The sequence below is a fragment of the Hemicordylus capensis genome, chromosome 3 (assembly GCF_027244095.1).
Source record: "Hemicordylus capensis ecotype Gifberg chromosome 3, rHemCap1.1.pri, whole genome shotgun sequence".
NCBI lineage: Eukaryota > Metazoa > Chordata > Lepidosauria > Squamata > Cordylidae > Hemicordylus > Hemicordylus capensis.
This window is the reverse complement of record NC_069659.1, coordinates 313,268,728-313,286,839: the sequence shown is the minus strand read 5'-3', so window position 1 is coordinate 313,286,839 and position 18,112 is coordinate 313,268,728. Positions and strand designations below refer to the sequence as shown.

The 18,112-nt window shown below is 45.2% G+C and overlaps 1 protein-coding gene across 5 annotated transcripts in view; it reads left to right on the top strand.

Annotated features, from left to right (window-relative positions):
- The first annotated feature begins 5,991 nt into the window (after positions 1 to 5,991).
- The window catches only part of SLC16A14 (solute carrier family 16 member 14), a 46,734-nt gene continuing 34,613 nt past the window's right edge, over positions 5,992 to 18,112 (top strand). Inside the window, exons 1-2 of one of the 5 annotated variants that reach the window (XM_053304650.1) lie at positions 6,663 to 7,052; positions 8,339 to 8,416. In XM_053304650.1, coding sequence (XP_053160625.1) covers positions 7,019 to 7,052; positions 8,339 to 8,416 — 112 coding nt within the window. In that variant the 5' untranslated portion in view covers positions 6,663 to 7,018. Of the gene's footprint in view, positions 7,157 to 8,338; positions 8,417 to 18,112 lie in introns of all 5 variants that reach the window. The other 4 variants (XM_053304647.1, XM_053304649.1, XM_053304648.1 and 1 more) reach the window with 4 other exon arrangements.

Genomic DNA, 18,112 nt, shown 5'->3' with positions numbered 1-18,112 from the left:
CTTACCATGGCCATGGAGCAGGGCCGAATTTGGTGCCTTTATATCAAGTGCACCAATACCTTGGCTGCTTCTGCTGACAAAGATATATGGATGTACAAATTATAGCATGTAAAGGAAAACCACATAGATAATTTTATGCTGGAAACAGTCCCTATTTGGATTATTCGCATAAATACACACAATTATTGCAAATAATTCATATCTGTAATTCAGTTATTGCAAATTCATTGGATTCAATGTTATTGGATTCAGTTATTGCAAATTCACCACAACTAAATGTGAAGAAGACTAAACTGATGACAACGGGTACAGCAACCAGCCTCAGAATTGACAATGAAGACATTGAAGTGGTGGATAAATTCTGCCTTTTAGGATCAACCATCAGCAGTTAAGGATTCAGCAGTCAAGAAATACGTCGCAGACTAGCACTTGGTAAAGTTGCAATGAAGGCCTTGGAAAGGATATTTAAATGCCATGACGTGTCTACACCTACAAAGATTAGAATAGTTTGGACAATGGTTTTCCCCGTGACACTCTATGGATGCAAAAGCTGGACTTTGAAGAAGCAAGATAGAAAAAGTATTGACGCTTTTGAACTTTGGTGCTGGAGAAGACTTTTGAGGATACCATAGACAGCCAGGAAAACAAACAAATGGATCATAGAACAAATCAGACCAGAATGTTCACTCAAGGCACAAATGATTGACCAGGCTCAAACTGAAATACTTCAGACACATTATGTGAAAACCTAGACTCTTGAGAAGTCTATAATGCTGGGAAAAGTTGAAGGAAAGAGAAGAAGAGGATGACCAGCAGCAAGGTGTGTGGACTCAATTATGACAGCAATGAATACACCACTGAGAGACCTTAAAGGCCAAGTTGAAGACAGATGATCCTGGAGAGAATCTATGTGGTCGCTAAGAGTTGACACCGACTTGACAGCACTTAATCAATCAATCAATCAAAATTCATTGGGCCAGTTTAGATGATCATCTGCCAGCATGTGTGATCAGGATGCCACCACAAGACATCCTAATGGGCTGTTGAGGGCATCCTTTAATTGCATGAAGGGACATCCATACGAGAGGGGTGTTAATCCATTTAAACAGGGTTTGGAAATGCATGTAGAGGGACAATTCAGATATGAGAATGGGTGCACTCTGGGTATGTCACTGTCTTGATCATGTGTGTTGCCAGATGATCCTCTGAACTGACCCTTTGTGGAGGGACTGTGTGGAGTTCTCAAAGGGCAAACCTTCTGAAACCAGCTATGCATGGAGACAGTGGGGTGGGCCCAGGTGAAAACCCTCAGTACATGGCACCAGATCTTCTTCGTATTTGCTCTTCAAATCTTTCATTTGCACAGAATCACAGTCACACAAGAAGCTCATTCCAAGTTTATTTTTCAGCAAGACAAAGTGAGAAACCTGCCTCCTATATGGGAACAGGAAAAGAGATTACCTAAGTTAAAGATGTGTAAAATATTCATTATTTAAGACAAATATTGCTACATAGATAAGCGTCAGCCAGTCTTACTTTCCAATTCAAATACTTAGTCAATTGTTTTGCTGAATGTTTCTCTCACTGCCCTTTGTTGAACACCATTGTGTGTGGGTGGCTATAGTGTTTGAGTTTGGTCATAGGCAACGCAGGTTCAGATCTTGTCTGCTCAGCATTTGAAGCTCAATGGATGTTCTTTGGCAGTCTTTTTAAAGACTGGCTATAATTGTCATTTAGTTAGCGGCCAGGCATGTACTCTGCTTTTGGAGCTGGAGTTCAGCCCTGGCTCGAATTTGCCTCTATTCCTGGAGGTCTGGGGGCAATGAAGGGGGCTCTAGGGAAGCAGCTGGAACCCCACTGGAAGACACTGGGTTCTTAGTACTGTCCAGGGCTGTTCCAAGGGAGTGGTCAACTCTGGCTGCTTGGGCTCTGATGGATAAGGGGTTGTTTTTGGGGTCAGGGATCTGGGCTGAGGGGGATTCCCCCTTCCTTTGATTGTCTCCCCTGGGCTGATGTTCAGGTGAACCTCAACAAGAAGGAGCTGCACTAGAGTGGCTCCCATGTGGTAATATCAGAACAACTCTCAGTGGCAAAACCTGCCATAATGTAGGTGTGTGTGTTGCTTTTTGGCACTGATATATATAATATGTCAGCACCATAGCCTTAACTCTGGGTAAGTCAGGGTAGCAAAATGAAATATGATATCTACACAATGAAGGAGGGTGTCTACTAACAGCTGTGTGAGAACAAGGCTAAAACCTAAGTGGTTGTAAACCTTGGGCTTTATACCATTAGTTTTTTAAAAAGTATGAACTTTAAATCCATTTATTTAATTAATGGTTTCTAGTGGTGGCTACAGAGCTCTCAGTTCCTTTTATCTTTTGCTGTTGTAGTGCAAAGTTAAGGCCTATATGCGGGCCACAGAAGACAAGAATTGCTCAGTTTTGCATTTCCTTGCTTTTTGGTGCTCAAATCAACCTAACCTTGTGTCTCACGTATTGATTGATTGATTAAGTGCCGTTAGATCGGTGTCGACTCTTAGTGACCACATAGATAGATTCTCTCCAGTATGATCTGTCCTCAACTTGGCCTCTCAATGGTGCAATCATTGCTGTGGTAATTGAGTCCATCCACCTTGCTGCTGGTCATCCTCTTCTCTTTCCTTCAGCTTTCCCCAGCATTATGGATTTCTCAAGGGAGCTGGATCTTCGCATAATAGGATTGTTTTTAATGAAAGCCAGTATATAAATTTAACAATAAACAAATAAAATTTAACAATAAATAATGATTTGACTGGATTGGTTTCATTTTGTGACTCCTGAGGATGTGGACAAGTTGTTTCGAGCAGTGAGGCCTACCACTTGTTCTCTTGACCCTTGTCCAACATGGCTTGTTCGATCTAGCGGGGAGGTTGTTGTAAACAGCCTGGTGGATATCATGAATGCTTCTCTGAGGGAGGGCAGGATACCTCCTTGTCTTAAGGAGACAATTATTAGACCTCTTTTAAAGAAGCCTGCATTAGATCCCTCGGAGTTGAGCAATTATAGGCCTGTCTCCAACCTCCCATGGGTGGGCAAGGTAATTGAAAGGGTGGTGGCCTCTCAGCTCCAGGCAGTCTTGGAGGAAACTGATTATCTAGACCCGTTTCAAACTGGTTTTCGGGCAGGCTATGGGGTGGAGACTGCTTTGGTCAGCCTGATGATCTCCAATAGACAGAGGAAGTATGACTCTGTTGGTCCTCTTGGATCGCTCGGCAGCTTTCGATACTATCGACCATAGCATCCTTCTGGAACGTCTGAGGGTGTTGGGGGTGGAAGGCACTGTTTTACAGTGGTTCCACTCCTACCTCTCGGACAGATTCCAGATGGCATCAACTGGAGACTGTTGCTCTTCAAAATCTGAGCTTAAGTATGGTGTCCCTCAAGGCTCCATACTCTCTCCAATGCTTTTTAACATCTACATGAAACCGCTGGGAGAGATCATCAGGGGATTTGGAGCTGAGTGTTACCAGTACGCTGATGACACCCAGATCTACTTCTCTATGCCAACTTCTTCAGGAGCTGGCATATCCTCCCTAAATGCCTGCCTGGAAGCAGTAATAGGCTGGATGAGGGAGAATAAACTGAAGCGGAATCCAGATAAGACAGAGGTACTTATTGTGCGGGGTCAGAACTCTAGAGACGATTTTGATCTGCCTGTTCTAGATGGGGTCACACTTCCCCAAAAGGAACAGGTTCACAGTCTGAGAGTCCTTCTGGATTCACACCTCTCCCTGGTTTCTCAGGTTGAGGTGGTGGCCAGGGGTGCTTTCTATCAGCTTCAGCTGATACGCCAGCTGCACCTGTTTCTCGAGATCAATGACCTCAAAACAGTGGTACATCTGTTGGTAACCTCCAGACTTGACTTTTGTAATGCGCTCTATGTGGGGCTGCCTTTTTAAGTAGTCCGGAAACTTCAGCTGGTTCAGAACATGGCAGCCAGGTTGGTCTCTGTGTCATCTCGGAGGGATCATGTTACTCCTTTACTAATGGAGTTACACTGGCTGCCAATAGGTTCTTGGACAAAATACAAAGTGATAGTTATAAGAGCCAGCATGGTGTAGTGGTTAGAGTGCTGGACTAGGACTGGGGAGACCCAAGTTCAAATCCCCATTCAGCCATAAAACTAGCTGGGTGACTCTGGGCCAGTTACATCTCTCTCAGCCTAACCTACTTCACAGGGTTGTTCTGGGCTCCTTGGAGGAAGAGTGGGATATAAATGTAAAAATAAAAAATAATAAAATAATAATAATAACTTGCAAAGCCCTAAACGGCTTAGGCCCTGGGTATCTAAGAGAGCGTCTTCTTCATTATAAGCCCCATCGCACACTGAGGTCATCTGACGAGGTCCGTCTCTAGTTACCGCCAACTCGTTTGGTCACTGCCCCGAGATTGTGGAATGCGCTCCCTGCTGAGCTATGATTCTTCCCATCTCTGGCAATTTTCAAAAAACACCTGAAAACCCATCTTTTCACCCAACCTTTCTCAGCTTCCTAAATTTGGGGAGTTTTAATCACTGTAATTGTTTAATTGTTGTTTTAAAAATGTTTTAAAATTGTTAATTATTATTTTTTTAATTTGTTTTAGCTCTTTACTGTTTTAGTGGTTTGTTTTAATTGTAAACCTCCCTGAGCCATTTTGGAAGGGTGGTATACAAATCAAATAAATAAATAATAAATAAATAAATAATGTGTCCGAAGTATGATAGTTTGAGTCTGGTCATTGGTGCCTCAAGTGAAAATTCTAGATTGATTTGTTCTATGATCCATTTGTTTGTTTTCCTGCCTGTCTATGGTATCCTCAAAAGTCTTCTCTGGCACCAACGTTCAAAAGCATCAATGCTTTTTCTATCTTGCTTCTTCAAAGTCCAGCTTTTGCATCCATAGAGTGTCACTGGTAAAAACCATAGTCCGAATGATTCAAATCTTTGTAGGTGTAGATACATCATGGCATCTAAATATCCTTTCCAAGGCCTTCATTGCAACTTTACCAAGTGCTAGTCTGCGGTGTATTTCTTGACTGCTGGATCCTTTACTGTTGATGGTTGATCCTAAAAGGCAGAAGCTATCCACCACTTCAACGTCTTCATTGTCAATTCTGAGGCTGGTTGCTGTACCCGTTGGCATCAGTTTAGTTTTCTTTACATTTAATTGTAGTCCCATGTTTTCACTGTGCTCCTTGACTTTCATTACTAGAGCTTGCAGATCATCTGCATTCTCAGCTATCAGAGTGGTGTCATCAGCATAGCACAGATTATTGATATTTCTTCCTCCAACTTTAAAACCACGCTCATCTTCTTCCAATCCAGCTTCTCTCAGTATATGTTCAGCATATAAATGGAATAAAGAAGGAAAAAATATACAGCCTTGTCTTACTCCTTATGCCTCCAACTAAGGAAATCTTGCCCACTGAACTCTTTCTCAGAACAGCAATTTCGATCCTTCCTAATGGTATAATCTAGAACAGGCCTGTAGCCAACTGGTGGCATGGTGTGTATGGGAAGAGCCCGCCCCCTCCCCCGCCAAAATCTCTTTCCTCCCCAGCCTCACTGACTGTTTTCACTGAACATTTTATAACCTGTCTTCCCTGAGTTCTGCACCCCCCATTTTATTTTATTTTAAATTTTTTTTAGGCTGGTTATAGGCCTGATCTAGAACAGGAAGAAAGCAGCTGTATTTGCCTGATATATATGGATATGTTATGGGCTGGTTTCTCACCTTCACAAAAGGAAAGAGAGGTAGCCATGTTTTGGTCTGTTGCTCAAACACAAAGAAGAGTCCCTCATGTGGTACCTTAAAGAGTAACAGATTTGTTGTGGTTTAAGTGGCGCTAGTCCAGGAAAGCTCACGACATAATAACCTTGTTTCTCTTTAAGGTGTTTTTCTTTTTGGGGCTTGCCAAACACAGCATTCTGCAACTTGAAGGCAGTGTCAGTCTGCTGATGCCCTACTGAAAACTGAGCAGCGCTCCCTGGTGTGCGATATTACGCGGAAAACAGGCCCGGGTGACTGGTGAGGCCCCAAGTGGGAACCATTGGCTCTCTCGTTAATAGTAACGCAAATTTTGCAAGCTTGCAGGGGGGCTGTTTTTCTTCAAGGCTGCCACTCACCAAAGGTTCCTGGCAATTGCCTGAGGATTAAAAAAACGCCTGTCTTGCTAGTTCCTTCTTGCTTTACTGAGCTCTTAAGTCAAGTCTGGTGTAGTGACTCGCTTGCACTCGTGCCAGCCCAAACCTGGGTGCAGCTGGTAGCTGGCTCCAAACTTCACTCAGCGCAGCCCCAGGAGCCCGCAAGAGCACGTGAGGGTTCTCCTCCGCAAAACCAGAACGAGCCGGTACCTCGCACGCCTGGAAGAGCGCTCAGCTTTCCAAATGGCAAGTGATGGGTTGGAGGGAGGAGGAGGAAGAGGAGGAGGATCATGCAGGAGGCACGCTGCTCTGGGGACACGCATGCAATGATCAGGGGCAGAGATCGACCAAACTGAACCCAGCTCCAACCCCAGCCCGCTTCCACACCACACCCCGCCTCAGTGCGAAGAGGGAAGGCTCCGGGTGCTGGGCTGAAAAAGATGCCACTCAAGGTCGCCGCGGTTCCAGGGATTTCGTAGGACGGACGCAGCAGCAGCAGCAGCAGCAGCGGCGGCGGGATCACCACATTTCAGGGGCATCATCCAGGAGTAGAGCGGATCCCTCTGGGGTGAGTGAATGAACGCGTGTGCCTGTCTCGGAGGAGTCCGAGCGGGGAAGGCAACCACCGCACCACGCAGCCAGCAAGCAGAAGAACCAGCCGCGGCAGGCGGCACAGCTTTGTCTGATCCAGCGGGGAAATTTGCCGCCGCTGCTAACGCTGCAATGAGGTAACTCGCGGTCATTCGCCTCTTCGTGGCCTCACCGTGCGGGATTCTGCAGACTGTTCCCTCAGGCAGAAGGTTGTCTTCGGCGCGCTGTGCTCTGCGAAAGAAGCGGAGTTTTGCACAGCATTATGCTTCCCCCGGTCCCCAGCAGCAGCACCGGCGGTGGGAATCCTTCTGTTTTGGGATAGCGTAGGGTGTGAATCCCCTTTTGAGACACGACGCCCATCTACAATCCGGATGAGCCGCAGCCTTGGATTTAAACTCGGGTTAACTGCTCAGGCTGCAGTCCGACGCGCGCCAATGTAGAGAGTGAGACTAAGTCCCCTATGCCTCAGTGGGATTTCCTTCAGTGTAAACATGTTTAGGATTGTCCTGTAAGGCAAATATTCTGTGAGCGCAGGCTGCCTATTGCGCAGGAGACCTGGGGCGGGGGCGGTGTGTGTGTGCTGCGGGGAAGTCGGGTTTCCAGTTCCTAAATCGTTTTCTTTGATAGTATGAGTTGACTTCCAAGTCATCATGCTTAGGATCACAGCCTTGTCTTTCTTTGCTTCACTTCACACGTCAGAATGGAAATGAAACCAAACCCACCAGACTAGTGAACTGATCAGAAATATCCAGTGGGGAGATGTTCAGAGTTCAGTGGTACCATTTTGATGATTATCCGCTACGGCTACTTATTAGATGGGGTCGCCGGAGAAAGGGACTGAAAAGAGGAAAGGCACGTGGCTGCATTCCTCTGAGTCTAGATTCTTGCACAACGTAGGGCTGCTTCCAGTGTGGCAACATTCCTATATGGAATTCACTTTGCAGAGATTAGTGTAAAACTCTTGGGGTTCCCACTGTGCGCGCCCATGCAGCACAATCGTATAAGTAAGGATCTACGGACATATTTCACGCCAAGTCTTTACCTGGGAGTGCCTTTAGAGTAGGAATTTTGTCCTCTTTGTATCAGCCCTAGAAAATGGGGGGGGGACACTGGAAATATCACAGATTGCTGACTTCTACAGAGAGGGAAAGAGAGAGATCTTCAGTTGTGCAGAGTAGATGAAAGTGTTACTATCTTCTGCTATTGCTAAGCGAGTGAATACCACATAAGTAATGTCTTTGTTACTTGAGAAGTCAGAGCTAGCCAACAGTGAAGATCAAAATAGTGCTGAAAGTGTGTGTGTAAAAACCTTAGATATCTTGCTTTGTCTTACATTCTTAAAAATGTTATTTAGGGCACAGATTGCATTTATGTTTCTGTCTTTGTCCTGCAACCTTGAGGTTGCAGGACAACAATGTCTGCGTCACCAAAAATGTGTGCTTCAAAGACACGTTCTTTGAAGTTCTTGCAAAGTTATGCAAGTTCTTGTGAAGTTATGCAAATGTGATTCAGGGCTTTTGCAATCAATGCTGGAAATTCCATGCCACCTCTTCGAAACTCTGTTCTCTGATTTGGTACTCAGATCCCTGTAAGATCATCCCAAGCAGGACAGAATGCTGGATGAAGGCTAATTGGGAGAACAACATTACAAGGAATAAAGGTAAGTCAGTGTCGACTCCTGGCAACCACAGAGCCCTGTGCTTGTCTTTGGTGGAATACAGGATGGGTAAACCACTTATTTATTTATTTATTTATTTATTTATCACATTTTTATACCGCCCAAAACGCAAGTTCTGCCATCTCTCACGCAGTATGAGATGATGCCTTTCAGTATCTTCCTATATCGCTGCTGCCCGATATAGGTTTTCCCCATAGTCTGGGAAACATACCAGCGGGGATTCAAACCGGCAACTTCTGGCTTGCTAATCAAGTCATTTCCCTCCTGCAAGGAATAGGTAATATTATTTGTGCAGTGAAATACAGGAGTAGTGGCCTAAAGAGCTCTGGCTGACTCGTGCCTCTGCCACAGCTATCTTGGGTGCTCTTAGGTAAGTCCCTTCAACTATATTGTTCAGAAATAATGGTTGACATGATGTGTGGTGTACAGAAATGCCGTGTACTGCATTGGGGCTGCTGCACCCTCATAAGGCAGTCCTGATGCTGTAGAGCAGCTCAGCACAATATATGGCCCTTGGGCTGGAGGCCTTTTTTCTTGGCCTGCTGGACCATTCCCCACTGCTGCCCTCCCTGGGTGCATGCGTGTCCTCATTCAGAGCACTCATGCTCCCTGTATCTCCTTCAGGGTGCATGCACATCCTCATTTCTAGGAAGCTCCCACTCCCAGCCCCAACAGCAGCTGAGGGACTCGGGAACTGCTGGTCACAAGCAAGCGGGGAGAAAGTGAGCCTTGTGGAGACCAGCAGCGGGGAATGGCCAGAAGCAAGCAGGGAGAAAGCCAGACCCTTGGAGGGTTTAGGAGGCAAGCAGCAGGGAATGGCCCAGTGGGCTGGGAAAAAACCCCTCCAAACTGCCTGCGCACCTTTTCATTTTCAGCCGAGGGGCTTGGAGGCTGGCGGAGAAGCAAGCGGGCAGAAAGTGAGCCCTGTGGAGCATCCTTGCTGCCCCCTCCCCAACAACTCTCCCAAACAGCGCCACTTCTGGGCTGTTTCCCCACCAGCCCGCCTAGAGGGAGCACTCTCTTTGAGCTGGCAGCAGGGAAGTGAGTGGGTGGTGAATGAGGCTTGCCCTCACCCCCTCCTCTTTGGCAGCTTCCAGAAGATTTGGCTTTTGCAAGGAGACTGTGCTTGTTTGAGGACCCGACTCCACAGTACTTTCCCGTCCCCTTGTCAAGCCATCCCCTTTCCCTCTTTCTCCCCCCCATCAAACCAGCCCCATCCCCTCTTTCCTCCTCCCTTTCTTTCCCGCTCACAGCTGTTTGTATTATTTTCCCTTACAAATGCACTATTTTCAAGTTGGCTTGTGAACTATAAAGGTGTGTGAATCCATGGGGCTTCTGCTGTATTTTTAAACAAATGCATTGCTATTCAGGCTCTTGATTACTCTGCGATGCCTCCTCCAGACCCCCTGACTTGTCTCCTTTATTTGGAGAACTGAATGTTGGCAAAACTTGTGGTGGTAGAGGTGGAAGGAAGAGCAAAGCATTTTATCATTATATATTTTGTACAGATTGTATTGTATTTCTGTATTAGAATGCATTTTAATTCAATTTTAATTTAATTTAAATTAATCTTGGCCTGCCAGATCCTTAAATGTTAAATTTTAATTAGATTCATTTTAATTAATTTCATTTAAATTTGATTTTAATGAATTAATTAATGTTGTTACTTTAATAATCGGTGCCCTAAAAGTTGAACTCGGCTTCTCACACACCAGGTCAAAGCCAGTTTCAGCCCCACGGGGCATTTGAATTGTGCACCCTTGCTGTCGGATGCACGGCTGTGCAAGCAGCACTTGCTGCTTGTGCAACCCGTGCTGGGAGTGGGAGCAACTGCCAGAGCACTGCTGGTGCAGCTGCGCATTCTCTACAGCATCAGGCCTGCCTTTTGAGTCACCGCCCTGCGACATTTTTTGGAAGATCAGTATATAAATCAAATAAATTAAAAAATTAATATATATATATATTCAGCAGCCCTGATGTGGTGCACAGTACACATTATGTTGGCCAGTGTTAGTTGTTTTGTGGGCAACTTAGTGCAATCTGGCCCAGATTCCCAGTCAGTTTGTGCTCCATCTTGTGCTTCTTGTGCCTGATTTTGAATCAATCAAGACGTTTTGTTTTAGTTACATCCCCCCCCTCCCCGTCCTTCAGGCAGCATAAATGGCCCCCTCTCAATTTTATCTTCATAACAACCTTATCAGGAATGCGAAGCTAGGCGATAGTGACTGGCCCAAGGCTGAGTGGTGATTTGACCCTGTGTCTGCAAAACAACTTTAAAACGCTGGCAAGAGGCCTAAGCCAAGCAGGGCCTTAACATTTAAATAATCTAAAAATAACATTTAAATAATCATTTCAAACACAGCACCTACTTCTTTGGACCTATCATTTCTGAACTTCGCTTGCTCTATACTAGGACTGCACAACTTTGGCCCTCCAGCTCTCGTTGTACGACAACTCCCATCACCCCCTGATATTGTCCACTGTGGCTGGGGATGATGGAAGTTGTAGTCCAACAAGAGCTGGAGGGCCAAAGTTGTGCAGCCTTGCTCTATACACAAAGCTAGCATACAGGATATGTTTTGGTGTAGCAATTTGGGCCTGCTTATCTTTTTTTATTTGGGAACAAATAGCAGCCATTTGTGTTTGCTTTTGCTGCTACAGATAATGCCCTCTCTCCTTCTGGCAACCAGGGTACTACATGACACTTAGCTGTGGAGCAGTAACTTGGCCAGGGAGTGAATGGAGGGTGCAGGCCAGGTCAAGGCTGCTCTGAGTTGGTGACAGGAGAGGATTTGTGTCCTATCCTAGTTCTCTCTAGCCTGATGGGCGTGTGCACAGTCTTTACAAGTGACATTTTCTGTTTGCGAATGCATTGAGTGTGCAGATATCGAAAGATAAAAATAAATGGTGGATGCTAACAGTGCGAAAAGTGCCAAGAATTCAGGCCCAGTAAAGATTTCCAGTCCCACCTCTGTTGCTGGGTGTTAATCTGCCACAAATTCATGTTACTTTGTTGTATCCATCTTGCACTTATGCCCAATACTGGAAAGTGAGCAGTGTATAAACTGCAACACACATAAATTGTATAATGTCACCTTTATTTGTTCTTTGAGGAAAAGGTGCTATCAGTCACAAGAGAAAAATGTGATTCCTTTCAAAACTGATCTTCTGTATCACTGAGTTTGACGTGGTGTTGTTGTTGTTGATGACTTTAATAAAGCACCATCAATGTGCCTAGAGCTTTACTGAGTAATAATATAAAGCAAGTCTCTGCCCCAAGGAGCTTAGAACCTAGATGTTGACAGAGGAGGAAAAAAACAGAGGGAGAAGAGGAAAGAGAGGCAAAAATAACAGGAAAGGGAGATGTGCAAATGCAGTTACACATACTTAGGCTTAGTTTCTGAAAGGGGATGAAAATGGAAGGGTTAAAGAGTTATTCTGAGATATCCAAAGACAAACAGCTGCTTGTGTTCAGCTTTACTTGGGGCTATTGGATTACTTGGGGCTACTGGACAAATCGAGCCTGTGTCTTGTCTTCTATATTTTATTCAACTTTTTAAAAAAATTATATAGTACCTGTAATTATTTGAAACATCAAAATCAACATCCAATGCAACACAGGTTGTATCACTGAGAGCAATTCATATGGTTGTACAGAATCCTGCACTTTCTCTTTCTAGCACTGAATAAAAAATATCCCTTTAGAAACCAAGTTATCAATTGTATCATCATCCCCAAACCTTTATAGTATGTGAGTTTAATCTGAAATACCATGTTCCAAATATATATTAACCCAGTGATTCTCAAACTTGGGTCCTCAGGTGTTATTGGACTTCAACTCCCATAAACCCCAGCCTCAGTGGCCTCTGGTTGGGGATTATGGGAGTTGAAGTCCAATAACACCTGAGGACCCAAGTTTGAGAATCACTGTATTAACCATTCTAGTCTTGTTGGTACTATGGTCCCCCCACTCATGCTTTTGCAATACAGATTCTTGCTACTATTAAGATAGGAGATCATTTCTACTTCTCCTATATAGATAATATATTCTCCTATGATCCAAAATTACCGTTTCGATCATTAGTTAAATGATAGTCCTTCAGCTTTAATTCATAGTGTGCTTGGGACATTACAGCAGTGACATGGGAGCCGCTTTGCCGTGCGTTCATCCCATGGCACTACTGTGATATTCAGAAGCTTGCAGTCATGTGCACAGGGTTAATCATCACATGAGTTCTTTCCACCCTATTATTGGCTTCGATCCTGGCTGGGCAACAATTGCTGGTAAAGATCTGCATGGCTGGCCCATGCACTTGATTGCAGCACTACAGTATTAGCCCACAGAAAAGCCACTCCCATACTGTTGCTGTACAGCACCTATGTCACCTGCCATTGATTCACTGCTATGACACACCTCCCAGTGCTTTTGGATGGGGAGGTATAAAAATGTAATAAATAAATAAATGAGACCATTGTCCATCACACAGGAAATTCTAACTTCCCTTTGAGCTGGTCTTGTGGTAGCAAGCAAGAATTGTCCCCTTTGCTAAGCAGGGTCCCCCCAGTTTGCATTTGAATGGAGCACTGTAAGATATTCCCCTTAGGGAATGGGGCTGCTCTGAGAAGAGCACCCAAATGCTTGCATGTAGAAGGTAATGGGTTCCCTCCCTGGCATCTCCAAGATAGGGTCGAGAGACACTCCTGTCTGCAAACTTGGAGGAGCCGCTGCTAGTCTGTGTAGACCATACTGCTAGATGGACCAACGGTCTGACTCAGTATAAGGCCTCTTCCTATGTTCTTTGTCCCTATGTAATGAGTCTAGCTAATAAAATATAGCTGGAAGAAGATGAGGCAATGGCCTGCAGGGGTACTGAATCCATCCACTGGATGCATGGGATATTTGTTCCTAGCACCAACCTTGCATGGGGCATCCTGCAGTTGACACCCCTAATGCTGTTCAGTGCATCATCTGCCAGTGAGAGTAGCACTTCATCCTGGACTCTTCCAGAGGCATATCTAGGGAAAATAGCGCCTAGAGCAAGCACTGAAATTGCGCCCCCTGTCCAAACATCTGACACCCATCTTTCAGATAACTTATTTATTTATTTATTTATTCTATTTTTATACTGCCCTTCCGAGCTGGCTCAGGACGGTTTACAATTAAAAAACAGAAATAATTAAAAACAATTAAAACAGAAATACAAATATAAACACCAATTTTAAAACATCTTAAAAAACAATTAAACTATCAAAACAATTAAAACCCTGAAAACCAGGTTAACATTAAAACAATTAAAACTAATTAAAAACCCTGAAAGGCCAGGCCAAACAGATGGGTTTTAAGGGCTCTCTTGAAGGTCAGTAAAGAATTAAGATTACGAATTTCTGCTGGGAGTGCATTCCACAGCCCAGGAGCAGCTACCAAATGAACCGGTGGTAACTGGAGACGGACCTCCCCAGATGACCTTAACGTGCAGTGGGGATCATGTAAAAGAAGGTGCTCTCTAAGATATCTCGGACCCAAGCTGTTTAGGACTTTAAAGGTAATAACCAGCACTTTGTATTTTGCCTGGAAACACATTGGCAGCCAGTGTAACTGTTTCAAAACAGGCATCATATGGTCTCTCCAGGTTGCCCCAGAGACCAATCTGTGTAGACCATACTGCTACATTTTTAAAAATGGTGCCCCCCCTTCAAGTGGTGCCTAGGGCATGTGCCCTGCCTGCCCCACCGTAGATATGCCCCTGCTAGAGACAAACAGGTGATGTGCAGACACAACATGTAAATAGATGAAAACTTGAGTATTTGGTTTTGCAAATTCTGTGTGCTTTCTAAGACACTTCAGTTAGGCAGGGGGCAGGGCACCAAGAATGGCTTTTAAGATCTGCTAGATGCACAACAGATAAGGTTGCCAGGTCTAAATGGTGAAAAAAGTCAATATCCATTACCAAAAAAGTGGAAACAGAGGCTGCTTTTCACACAAAAGTCTCTACTTTGCATAAAATTTACATATAGATATAGATATAGATATAGATATGCATATTTTGATAAAAGTTGGATAATTTAAGAAAAAAATACAGCTCACCACTTGTGGAGCTGATGACCAGGTGAGCTCTAAATCTGCTGTCTAGATACAGAGTTCTCGACGCCCCTGCTTCTTAACTGTCAATTCATCTCCTGAGAGTTATCCACATAGCAGGCTTTACTGCGAGTTTTCGGTAAGGCTTTACTGCAAACTCAACGCTATCCAAAAAACCCGATGCAAAGAGTGAATTTTTTAAACCCCAGGTATAAATCAGGTTGCACTCTTAACGAGCAGTGAAAAACCCGAATCATGTGTGAACTAGTGCTCCCTGATACCTGGTTACCCAGCCTGCTGTCCCCAGCCAGGCCAGCAAATTCACCTCTTGGCTTGAGGCAGGGGAGCCAGCTAGCTACCGAGCCAGCCTCTCTGCACATGAGAGGCTGGCTACAAACTGTATACCACTTTTCAACAGAAGGTTTCATAGTGATTTGCAAAGAACAATAAATCACAGGAACATAGGAAGGAGCCATATACTGAGTCAGAGCATAGGTCCATCTAGCTCAGTATTGTCTACACAGACTGGCAGAGGTTTCTCCAAGGTTGCAGGCAGGAATCTCTCTCAGCCCTATCTTGGAGATGCCAGGGAGGGAGCTTGGAAGCTTCTGCTCTTCCCAGAGTGGCTGCATCCACTGAGGGGAATATTTTGCAGTGCTCACACATCAAGTCACCCATTCATATGCAACCAGGGCAGACCCTGCTTACCTAAGGGGACAAGTCATGCTTGCTACCACAAGACCAGCTGTCTTCCCATGCTGTACCATACCTATCAGGGCAGAGCCTTGACACTTTAGCCAAGGCATCCAGATAGTCATGGAAGGGAGCGTACTACAGGAATCAATAGAAGTGGACAAAGATAAAAAGTGGGAAATGTTCCAAATCTTTCCTGGAAAATCCATTAGCAGGGATTTCTTGACTCTGCGCATGGAAAATGCATGGTTCCATGCATGCTCCCCTGTCCCCAAAGGGCTCGAAATCTAAAATGAAATGCAAGGTAAGCGTAATACCGGCATCGGCCATTGAAGAAATGTTATGCTGGCATTGGATAGGGCCAGTTGCTCTCCCCAGGATGAATAGAAGAGATCCACCACTTTAAAAGGTGCCTTCTTACGAAGTTAGCAGGGGTAACTGCTAACTGAGTACAGTTAGTTAACTAACTGCTCTCTTTTCACTACCACCATCACATGAAGGAAGCAAGCTGCACCTGCCAGGCCCACCTAGCCGTGCTCCTGCATCATGTGGCTCTGCAATCTGCCACTGAAGCAAAACCTCCCCTCTGGCTTCTTCATTAGTCAGTAGGATGCCGGCAGGGGAAGGAGACAGAGGAAGAGTAGCTGCTCATGAGAGCAAAGTGTTCTGAGCGAACAAAATGTTCCAGCTGCTATGGAGAACTTTGGACCCCACAACAAATGCAAAAGTTGTTTGGTCCCCCAAATAGCTGCATGTCCTCTATAAAAGTCCCTAGTTGGCAACCTTAGCAACATATGGCTTAATTATAACGAACAAGAAGTGCAGATGGGTTTACTGCTGAAATTAGCAGGCAAGTTAAGCATGTCTAACTCTGAGTTGGATTGTAGCCATTTCCCCGTACCCTTCATTCAGTTGCAGAAAATGCAGTTTTATACCAAAGAAGAGAGAGGCATCAGTTTGTATGCCATGGCAGGGCTGGAGTAACTTTGAAATCATAATAGTAGCTTTCATCATTGTGGTGTAAGCTACTATTAGGGGTGGCCCTTTCACAAGAAAAGGTGAGGTAGTTGCCTCAGTGAAAGTTTATTGGGGTGTCCCTAGATAATAAAATGCCCTCCATTACCACCACCACCACCACCAGAGCACCTCTTTGGGACTGAGCTCATCCTTGCAAGCCTTGCGAGGAATATCTCTCCTCAGATTCCTTACAAAGTTTGCAAGAAGCATAAGGAGAGAAGAAGAGGCTGCTGGCTACCCTCCTTCTCTCCTGTCTCCTGGATCACTCTCAAAGCTTGCAGGAGTCAGTTTTGAAAGGAAGCTGTTCTCCAACAGGGACATGGGACAAGGCAATTCTTGGCATCTCACCTCAGGCACCAGAATATTGGGCCACACCTCCCTCTTTCATTGTATGCATAGATCAAAAAGAGCATTATTCTTCTATAGAAGCTGTCAGTGGTTTGCCTTTCATGAATGTGCTGCCCCCTTGTCATCTGAATTTAGGACCTGCGTAGATTTTCAAATGTGTAGACATGCTAGAAATGATCTTCTGTTTTCTCTTAATGCTGTCTGTACATTCCTTACTCCCTTTATATTCCCCTACCCTGGTCCTAAGAAATTCTCTGTTGAACATGAGGTTTTGATTAAGTGACTTTCAACCTCAAGGAATCTTCTCTTATGAGGGAGGCAGCTACTCCATGATGTGGATTCAGTCAATGAGCAAAGAAAAAAGGGCAGGCTTGGACTCATTCGACAGAGACTGGAGGATAGGGCTGGCTGCTTGCTAACACTCTTACCCAGAGTTAACTTATTTAAGGGGACTTTGCCACGGGGGGGGCAGGGGTGTGTGACAACAGGATTTTCTGGGTACAGTCCACTGTATGTGTATTGCGTCTCCCATCTGTTGGCAAGAGCCTCAGCTGTGCAATTTACTGCTGCTGACCCCTCGCAGCATGCAAAGTGTTTGGAGCAGTTGTTTCCAGCCTTCTGCCGAGATCATCGGCTACCTTGCCTTTTTTTGGTAGTGTCCTCTTCCTTGGAGCCACCCAATGGCACAGCCGGGAAATGACTTGATTATCAAACCAGAGGTTGCTGGTTTGAATCCCCGCTGGTATGTTTCCCAGACTGGGAAACACCTATATCAGGCAGCAGCAATATAGGAAGATGCCGAAAGGCATCATCTCATACTGTGTGGGAGGAGGCAATGGTAAACCCCTGTTGTATTCTACCAAAGACAAGCACATGGCTCTGTGGTCGCCAGGAGTCGACACCGACTCCATGGCACACTTTACCTTTTACCTTTACCACTTCCTCTGCTCTACTCCCTCACTCTTCCTTTGGAGAGGACTGGAAATGTATTGAGGCTGGCAGAGCATGATGACAAGGAGGATGCAGCGGCCGTGAGGAGGAAGGGCAGCAGAGGGCAGGCAGGCAGGCACAGGTATGTGGGGTGGCTCCTCCTCTGCCAGTCCCACTGCTGCTTCCAAGTTCTGTACAGGGGGTTCTATTCTACCGCCCCCACGGTCAGTGGCCCTGCTCTGCCCCTATGATTTCCCATGGAGCTGGTGGTGGCGATAGCCAGTATAAATTGGCAGATATGGGATTTAGGGACTGGTCCTTGGGTCAAAGGCAGCCGCAGTGCATCAGAGGACGTGTCCTGTTTCTACTAGATTATAGGCCTTGATATAGTCTGTTTAAGTAATAGGCACTTGGAAGCCTATGAACCAAATCCAGCCCATGAATATAGAATATAAGCTAGCCCATAGCTATATCCTTTTACTAGTTACATATGAACATTCTGGCTGGATTAGGCCCAAGACCTATCCAGTCCAGCCTCCTGTTACCACAGTGTCCCACCAGATGCCTTTGGGAAGCCACACTCAAGAGATGAAGGCCTGCCCTCTCTCCTG